At 46.4% G+C, this 10000-nt stretch overlaps 1 protein-coding gene across 1 annotated transcript in view; it reads left to right on the forward strand.

The window, feature by feature from the left end:
• LOC119576667 overlaps positions 1–10000 on the forward strand; it is a 21472-nt gene that overhangs the window by 40 nt on the left and 11432 nt on the right. The window contains exon 2 of the mRNA XM_037924314.1: positions 249–308. Coding sequence (XP_037780242.1) covers positions 249–308 — 60 coding nt within the window. The remainder of the gene's footprint in view (positions 1–248; positions 309–10000) is intronic.

Here is a 10000-nt window from a genome sequence, read left to right on the forward strand (position 1 = left end):
TCTGTTGTTTTCATTGTCTTTTCTTTATTTTTATATTTTTTATTTATCCATTTTTTCGTTACACTCGCATCTCGGAGGTCTGAAACCAGCAAGCTTGGGGACGAGATCAGAGGTGATTTCATTCTTGGCCTGCCTGCCTCTTTGAAAAAAAAAGTGTTCATTAACTCAGAAATTGTTCATTAGAAATAAAGTGTCGTTGATGACTATGTTCCGACGTGTTATTAACTGTTCTTTCCTTTTGTTCACAGTTCACGGCACCGAGAGAGGACCGGGACGCCAAATGTCGCCAGAGTTCCGACTGCTTCATGGTAAGTGTGTAATAAGTGTTGAGACGGAATAGGAAGAGGGAAATGGTTGAGGGGAAATGGGGATCACGAGTTAAGGGGAAATGGGAAGGGGTTCAGGGGGTTAATAGGGAGTGGGGAAGGGAATAAGGGAAAATAAGAAATGGGGAATGTGGTAAGGAAGGGTTAATAAGAAATGGGTGCGATTCAATGATTAATGGGGAGTGGGGAAGGTCTTAAGGGGAAATAGCAAATGGGGATGGGTTAAGAGTTCAGGAGAAATGGGGAAGGGTTTAAGGATTAGATTGAAATGAGGATAGAGTTGAGGGTTAAGGGGAAAAGGGGAAGAAGTAAAGAGGTAAGAGAAATAAGGTGTGGAGGGTTTAAGAAGAAATGGGGAGTGTTAAGGGTAAATAGTTAATGGGGAGAGTTTAAGACCTTATGGAGGCTGGCTTACGAGCCATGCACAGAATGGGATGTCCGAGCTTCCGGGTCGTGTGTGTGTGTGTGGTGTGTGTGTGTGTGTGTGTGTTGTGTGTTGTCTGTCTGTCTGTCTGTCTGTCTGTCTGTCTGTCTGTCTGTCTGTCTGTCTGTCTGTCTGTCTGTCTGTCTGTGCGTGCGTGCGTGTGTGCGTATGTGTGTGTGTGAATGCTTGCGTGCGTGCTTTTAGATGCTTTTGTGTTTGCGTCTGCGTGCGTCTGTGTTTACGTGTCAGCTGGAGGATGATGAAGAGCCCCGAGAAGAATGGTTTTACGTTAAATGCGGCTGTATATTTCCGTCACGTAGCTCGTTAGTTGCACTCCCGGGTTTGTTGGTGGCGGTGGTCGTCCCAGCAGGCGTCCAGGGGGGGGGCGGTGCTTGGGGTCTTGTCACCCCCCCCCCTCCCTTCCTGACCCATCCTGCCGTGTATCTCCCTCGCCTTGTGCCCTCCCCTCCCTCCCCTCCCCTCACCTCCCCACCACCCCCTCCCCCTATTGTCCCTTCTCCTCCCGTCCACCCCATCTATTTTTGTTTTATTTTCAGATATCTTCACCTTTTCCTTTCTCGTTCCACTTTTCTCACGGATAACGTTTTAGAATTTGGTCTCGCGGCTTCTAAGAGTTCTAGAAGGCTCCTGTATTAATTAATTTTTTATTTATTCATTTCTCGCCTCTTTGTGTTCTATCACATTTAGATTTTGTATCACTACCCTTTCTCTCTCTCTCTCTCTCTCTCTCTCTCTCCTCTCTCTCTCTCTCTCTACTCTATATTATATATCTATCTATCTATCTATATATATATATATATTACTATATTTATATATTTTCTCTCTTCTTTTCCCATCTATTCTCTTCATCCTCTTGCATTCCTCATCCTCCCTCATAGTTCTCTGACTATCTCCTCTTTCTTATCCTCCTCGCATCTCTCTCTCTCTCTCTCTCTCTCTCTCTCCTCTCTCTCTTTGTTTCTTCTCTCTCTCTCTCTCTCTCTCTCTCTCTCTCCTCTCCTCCCTCTCCCTCTCTCCCTCCTCCTCCTCCCCCTCCCTCCTCCTTCCCCTTCTTCTCTCTCTCTTCATCTTTGTCTCCCCTCTTTCTCGTTCTCCTCTCTATCCTTCTCTCTCCCTCTCCCGTTCTCTCTTCGTTCTTTCCCTCTCTTCTTTTCTTCACTATCGTCTTATTTTCTTCTTCCTTCCCTCTATTCTCTTCATCCCTTTCCTGTTCAAATATTTGCTGCCCTTTCTGTGATCCCCCTCACATCTCTCTCTCTCTCTTCCTCCTCTTTTCTCTCTCTCTACTCTCTCTCTCTCTCTCTCTCTCTCTCTCTCTCTCTCTCTCTCTCTCTCTCTCTCTCTCTCTTCTTTTTTTTTCTTCATTTTGTTGTCTCCCCTTTCGTGTGTCCCTCATTATCCATATTTTCCCTCTACCCGCAGTATCTGCATTATGTAATTTTCCCATCTCTTCTGTTTTTTCACTTACCGTCTTTATTTTCTTATTCCCTCCCTCTTTTCTTTTCTCCGTTTACTTGTTCAATTTCTTCCTGCCTCTTCTCTCACTATAAACCTACACTTTCCTTCTCTCCTATGCTTCTACTGTCTTTCCTCCTACATACCTTCCGTCTTTGCCTTCCCTCTTTGCCTTCCCTCTCCCCCTCTTCTTCTTCGCCTTCCTCCTCTCTTTCCCCTTCCCTCCTTCCCATTTTCTTCCCTCTCCTCCTGCATCCGCCTACATTCTCTCCATGCAGTTCGTCCTATGTCTTCTCCGCCATCCTTTTCCTCCCTTCCTCTCTCCCCTCCTTCTCTTCCCTTCCCGTACTTCTTCCCACTTCTCCCCTCCTTCCCCTTTTCTCTCATCCCTCTCTTCCCTTTTCTGTTCTCTTCCCTCTCTTCCCTTTTCTGCTCTCTTCCCTTCTCTCTCGTTCCTTCCTTCCTCCCTCCACTCTTCTCCCTTCCCCCCCATCCATCTCTTCCCTCGCTGCTATCCCCTCCCTTTCCTTCCTTCCCCCTCCTTCCTTCCTTACCTTCCTTTCCTTCTTCCCTGCCTTCCCTTCCTTTCCTCCCTTCCTTTCTTCCCTCTTCTCTCGTCCTCTCCCCCCTTCTCTCTCCTCCCTCCCTTCCCTCCCATCCTCTTCCCTTCCCCCCGTCTCCTCTATTGAAAGGACCTCCCCTGCAGAGAGTAAAGTGTAGGTTGTCATAGCTATTCAAACGTCGACAAGCGTGGTTGCAACGATGCCCTTGCGCTGCGTGGTCGAGTGGGTAAGGTTGCTCGGTCATTGAGAGCCGAAGAGAGGGTCGGATCCCGAATCGTGCCCTGACGTAGAGTAATGGTAATGTGGGATTATGTGATTTTTCTGTTGCTCTTTGTGCTGCGATGTGATTTTGCTGTTGTTTCTCTGTGCTGCCGTTTGAATGCATGTGATTTTGCTGTGCCGTGTTGAGGTTTGGCTTTGTTTCTCTTGTTTAGTGATTCTGCGTGGCTCTCTGTGTGTTATACTGCGCTTCTTTATGTTCTGGTTTAAGTTGACAGTGTGATTTTGCTGTGTTTATCTGTGTCGTGGTGTGATTTTACGTGATTTTGTGAACGGTCCATCTCGTGCTGTTAAGTCACAATAAATTATGTTTTACTGTTAGTCGCTCTTGCCCCATCGAGCTGATTCATTGGTTTACTTATTCCCTAGTGTTTATGTTTTATTTATCTAAATGTGATAGAACACAAGAGACGAGAAATTAATAAATAAATAAAAATTATATATATATATATATATATATATATATATATATATATATATATATTATTGTTTTATATGTTTTATGTTTTTGTGTATTTAGTGTTATTTATTTTGTGTTTTATTTTTGTATTTATGATATTATTTTATTGTGTTATGTGTTTTGTGTTGTAGTGTAGTGTATTATTGTATTTGTGTTTTGTTGATGTTGTGTTTGATTTGATGTTGTATTGTGTTGTATGTGTGTGTGTATGTTTGTTGTAATGTGTTTTGTGATATATGTGTTGTGTGTGTGTGATATGTATGTTTGTATGTGTGTGTATTTTGTTATATGATGTTATTGTTGGTGTGTGTATGTGTTGTTATGTTTAGTGTTGTAGTATATATATATATGTATATTATATTATATATTATATATATATTATATATAATATAATATATATAATATGTATATATATATATATATATATATATATATATATATATATATTATATATATATATATATATATATATATATATATATATATATATATAATATCCCCATTCCTCATGCAGCGTCGGCACTTTAAAGAAAGGAAACATGAAATGTATAAAGAAACAGAAAATTATTCGAAATCAAAAACAGGCTTACGTGAAATATTGATCGTAAAGAAAGCGAGAAAGAAAAAAAGACAAGAAAGAAGAGACAAACACTAACGACAAATTTCAAAGACATGGGTAAATGTGAGCAGTAGAATGAATAGGTAAATGATAATGAAAATTGATGGACCGACGGAAATGTATTTTTGAAAGAGAAGCAAATGAACACAATGGCCACTCAAAGCACTGGGAACGAAAGACACAAACAAAAATATAGAGACAAATATATGCACATAAAAATCCAGAGATAAAAGGATAGATAAGAAAAGAAAGGTTTAGAACAAGGTAAATAAAATGATAAAATATAGAAAGAGAAGCGAGGAAAGGAACAAGGTTACAGCACATGACAAGCAGGAGGTAGTCATGTGTGAATGCTTTTGGCCGGGAAGTGTGTGTGCGGTGATGGCGATGGGAGGGGGTCGGAGGCACGGGGGAGGGGAAAGAGGAGGGGGGAGGGGAAAGGAGGAGGGGGGGAGGGGAAAGGAGGAGGGGGGGAGGGGAAAGGAGGAGGGGGAGGGGAAGGAGGAAGGAGAGGGAAGGGAGAAAGGAGGGAAGGGAGAGGAGAGGAGAGGAGGGGAAATGAGGAATTAGGAGAAGGGAAAAGAAGGAGGAGGGGAAAGGAGGAGGAGGAGAAGGGGAAAGAGGAAGGAGAGAGGGGAAAGGAGGAAGAGAGAGGAGGGGGAGGAGAAGGAGGGGAAAGGAGGAAGGGGGGAGAAGGGAGAGGAGGCGGAGGGGAAAAGAGGATGCTGGGAAGGATCAGGAGGGAAAATGAGAAGAAAAGGAGAGAAGAGGAGGAGAGGAAGACGGAATGGGGGCCGAAAAGAAAGAGGTGGAGGAGAAGGGAATGAGAAACAGGAGGTGAGGGAGGTGTTGGTGAAGATGCTGGTGGAAGTGGAGGAGTATAGGAGGTAGGAAGGAAGGAGTACGAGAGAGGAAAGAGATGGGAGAGGAGGAGGTGGAGGTGAAGCTGAAGGTGGAAAAGAGGGAAGAGGAGGTGATGACAACAGAAGTGGAATGGATTTTGAAGTCGAGAAAGGTACAGGAAGCAAAACAAGGAGGCAGACGATGGAAGAGGGAGACAAAGTAGGAAAATAGGAGGAAAGTAGAAGAAAAAGGAGAAGAAGAAAGAGGAGGCAGGATGAACCCCAAACAATTAGCAGAACTATCAAATGAAGGAGCGAGGGGCAGCAACGAGATCGAGATAAGATCGGCTGGAGATAAATAGTCAGTAATTGGTCGAGCCGCCGGGAGAGGAGACGGCGGTGAAGGCGGTGTTGATTTTTGGTGCTGGTGATGGCGACGCAAATGGTGATGCCGTCGGTCATGGAAATTGAAATGGCGGAGCAGGAGGGAGAGGGAGGGAGGGAGGGAGGGAGGGAGGGAGAGGGAGGGAGGGAGGGAGAGAGGAGAGAGGAGAGAAGGAGGGAGGGGGAGAGAGAGAGAGGGAGAGAAGGAGAGAGGGAGAGAAGAGAGAAGGGAAGGGAGAGAAGGAGAGGAGAGAGAGAGGAGAGAGATAGGGAGAGAGGGAGGAGAGATAGAGAGGATGAGGAGTAGAGATGGAGAGAGGAGAGAAGGAGAGAGAGAGGAGGAGAGATGTGTGTGTGTGTGTGTGTGGGTGCATGTGGTTTAGTGTGCAGTGTGTGAGTGTGAGTATGTGAGTGTGTGAGTTAGGGTAAGTGTGTGGTCGTGTGTGAGTGAGTCGGGTGTGCAGGTCGGTGCCAGTTTTTTATGCTTGCATGTGTGCATGCATGCGTATTTGCACAGTGCTTGTACGCTTAGCTAAATGCGTGGCCCCTTCCCCGTCATGCAGAATGAGGTGGCGGGGAATCACCTGTTTCTGCCGCTAATCCGTTAATGCATTTAACATGAAGAGTTCACCCGCCCTCTCTTGGTGGGCGTCCGAGCTTCTCTCGAGCTCACCACGCGCCGGGCCACGGGGGCGCTAATCCCGTGCTTTATGTGTTTCGCTGCGCCGCCGAGCATTGTGTTGCCGCCGAGTGTGCTGCTAATGGAATCTTATGGCGCGATTTGCCTTCGAGTTAGCAGACTCAGCGCTCGTTCTTCTTTTTATCTTTCGTCATCTTTGGTCTTCTCTTTTTTCTTTCGTGTTCTCCGTTTCTCTGTCTTTCTTTTTTATTCAGTCGTTTCTTCTGTTACTGCTCCTCTTCTGTTCTTCCTCTATTTCTTTCTTTCCCTTTTGGTTTTCTGGATTCTTTGTTTAATTTGATAATTTATTTGATAAATTCCACTTGAATAAACCTTTTTTTGATGTATATTTTTTGCGGCGAAGAGTGAAAGGCAAGAATAGAAGAAGAAGAAAGAAATGAAAGTAGAAAAATCGAAAAAGGGATTTAAAAATACACCATTTGAGAGATACACGAAGAATCGGAACTTAAATTCAAAAAGCTAACCCCGTGACTCTTAACGTGCCTCTTATGCTGACTCTTACCTGGTACTGATGCCAGAATAAAAATCAAACCAGAGTCGGCATAATAAATCAAAGTTAGCAGAGTCAGAATGACCACAATTAACAAAATCAGCAGAATCGAGCAGAGTCACCAACTCCAGCACCGTCAGCGAAGTCAAAACAAAATCAGCATCGGCCTCCGGAGTGAGCAGCATCAGCCCGGTTTCTCGGATCCATCCTTATTACGGAGAGGTCATGCGGTCATGCTGTTCAGCCGGTCGCCTGGCATAAGGAAGGGGCTGTCATGGCGCTGCTGCGGATTCCTCGGCCTTTAATGGCTGGAAAGTGCGGCCGGGGAGTGGGGGGGGGGAGGCGTGCATGAGCGCTTCTGGACTGTGATTCGAACTGTTGGCGCCTTTTTTTCTCTTTTATTTACTTTTGATTTTTTTTCTCTCTTATTTACTTTTATTTCTAAGGTTTGTCTGGTATTGATGTGTTTTTTTGTCTGGTTGGTGATTGGTGTATTTTTTTCTTTTTTTTCTTTCTATTTTTTGTTTGTTTTGTTTTATTTTTGGATGCCCTCTGGAATTGTGAAATATGAATGAAAATGGAGGTATTTGTGAGAACATGACGTAGCAGGAGCTAAATACAGTCTACGCAGATAGATAGAGCGATAGATAGACAATGACTAATTTTGTTCTACTATTAGCAACATATAATGGCTTTGTGTGTTACTGCAATGGCTTAGGGAAGAATACTATAAAATGTGATTAATTGTAAATAAAACTGAATTCCCAAATTTGCTGTGATTGTTATATGATTCATGAAAATTTAATACTAGTTACCCAAAATTCCCTGTGAATTTTGTACATTTACTTAAAAAGCGTTATTCTATGTACGGCCTACATTAAACTGCATTTTCCGGATAAAGTAAAGATTTTCCCAGTGCGATTTACAAGGAAAATATTTTTTATAATTATTAGTTATTTTCGGAGAGTTTTCATTATGAATGTCGTTATTTTAAACTGTTGGCATAAATAATAAATAACCTGATATATAAAACAGTCTGCTATCAAACATGAGTTTTTTTTTTTTTTTTTGGGGGGGTGTATATATGTATGTGTGCGTGTGCGTGTGCGTGTGCGTGTGCGTGTGCGTGTGCGTGTGCGTGTCCGTTTGTGTGTTTTGCTGTTCGCACAATGAATAACGTAATATACAACAGTCTATCATCAAACGTGAGATCTATCTGTATGTTTAGAGATTTGATTTTTCTTATGTGTACCTGTGTTTTATCCTGAACTTGCCTTTTCCTCTGTTGGCCTTAAGGTCCGTCACCCCCCTCCCCCTACCCCCCTACCCCATATGATCCCCGGGGTCGTCATAGCGCTCGTTGTTGCCGCTCGGAGGAAGGACCATCGCGCTTGCGGTTTCGTCTCAAAGCTGACCCCCCACCCCACCCCCACCCCCAACCCCCACGCTTTAGACCCATTTCGATCTGGCAGCACCTCTCGCCGCCTCCTCTGCGCCTCCTCTCGCCGCCTCCGTCCCCCCCCGCCCCCCCCTCCTCTCTTTAGTTTTTTTACCCCCTTTCCTTTTTTTTTTTTCCCCCCTTCCCCCCCCCTTTCCCCTCCCCCCTTTCCCCCCCAAATTTTTTTCCCCCCCCCTTTCCCCCCCACCCCTTTTTTTACCCCCCCTTTGTTCTTTTTTTTTCCCCCCCTTTCCCCCCCCTTTTTTTTTTTTTTTCCAAACCCCCCCCCCCCTGGTTTTTCCCTTAAACCCCTTTCTTCCCCCCCTTCCCCCTTCCGGTTTTTTTTCCCCAAAACCCCCTTTTTTTCCCCCTTTTAGTTTTTCCCCCCAGTTTTCTGTTCCCTTTTAAAGGGGTTTCCCCTACCCCTCTCCCCCCCTGGTTTTTTTTCCCGGGGGAAAAGGGTTTTTCCCCCCCGGGGGCCCCTTTCCCCCCCCGGGGGGCCTTTTTTTTCCCCCTTTTTCCCCACCCCCCTTTCCCCCCCCCCTTTCCCCTAGTTTTTTTCCTACCCCCCCTTCCCTTCCCTTTTTTCCCCCCCCCCCCCCCCCCCCTCCCTAACCCCCCCCTTTCCTCCTCTTTTTTTTTTTTTTTCCCTTTTGCTTGTTTTCTCTCCCCCCCCCTTTTTTTTTTTTTTCCCCCTTTTTTCCCCTCCTTTCTCCCCCCCTCCTGCCCCCCCCCTTTCCCCCCCCCCCTTTTTTTCCCTTTTTCCCCCCCCCCCCCTTTTTCTTTTTTCCCCCCCTTTCCTTTTTTTTTTTTTTTCTTTCTTTTTTTTTTTTTTTTTTTTTTTCCCTCCTTTTTCCCTTCTTTTCCCCCTTTCCCCCCCCCCCCCTTTTCCCCCTCCTTTTCCCCCTTTTTTTTTCCCCCCTTTCCTTTTTTTTTCCCCCCCCCTTTTTTTTTCCCTTCCCCTCCTTTTTTCCCCTCCTCCTCCCCCCTCCCCCCCCCTTTCCCCCCCCCCCCCCTCCTCCTCCTCCTTCCCCCCCCCCCCCCTTCCTCCTCCTCCCCCCTCCTCCCCCTCCTCCTGCCCCTCCTCCTCCTCCTCCCCCCCTCTTTTCCCCCCCCTCCCCCCCCCCCCCCCCCCCCCCCTTTCCCCCCCCCCCCCCCCTTTTCCCCCGTTATAGGAGGGTAGTGTACGGGGGGAGGGGGTCCCATTCGCCAGAAGCCTCGTCCCGCTTCTCTCCAAAGCTTCGTTTTCGACCCAGCTTCTGATCCTTCTGCCCCCCCCCCCCCCCCTCCCCATTTGATTCTCCTTTCTCCTCCTTCCTTTTCATTTTCACTTTTTTTCTTTTTTCTTTTCCTTCTTTTTTCTTTTTTCTTTTTTCTTTTTTTCTTTTTCGTTTCGTAATTTTTTTCTCCTTTTCTTCTTTTTTTATTCTTTCTCTTCTTGTTTTTTCTCCTCCTCTGCTTTTTTTCTTTTTTTTCTTTTTTTTTTTTTTTTTTCTTTTTTTTTTCTTCCTCCTCCTCCCCCTCCCCCTCCTCCCCTCCTCCTTCCTCCCCCTCCTCCTCCTTTCCCCCTCCTCCCCCTCCTCTCCTCCTCCTCCTCCTCCTCCTTCCCCTTCCCCCCCTCCCCCCTCCCTTCCTCCCCCCTCCTCCCCTTCCTCCTCCTCTTTCCCCCTTCCTCCCCCTCCTCCTCCTTCTCCTCCTCCTTCTCCTCTTTCTCCTCCTCCTCCACCTCCTCTTCTCCCTCTCCATCTTCCTCCTCTTTCTCCTCCTCCTTCTCCTCTCCCTCTTCCTCATTCTCTTCCTCTCCCTCTACCTCCTCCTCCTCCTCCTCCTCCTCCTCCTCCCCCTCCCCCTCCTTCTCCACCTCCCCCTCCCCCTCCCCCACCCCCTCTCCTCCCCTTCTCTCACTCCTCCCCCCCCCCTCATCTCGGTAGGAGTAATATGGGCTTTAATCCCCCCCCGTAATCCCGGCCTGGGGTCATCGCTGGGGTCACACAGCGGG

Source organism: Penaeus monodon, chromosome 9 (assembly GCF_015228065.2).
Source record: "Penaeus monodon isolate SGIC_2016 chromosome 9, NSTDA_Pmon_1, whole genome shotgun sequence".
Taxonomy (NCBI): domain Eukaryota; kingdom Metazoa; phylum Arthropoda; class Malacostraca; order Decapoda; family Penaeidae; genus Penaeus; species Penaeus monodon.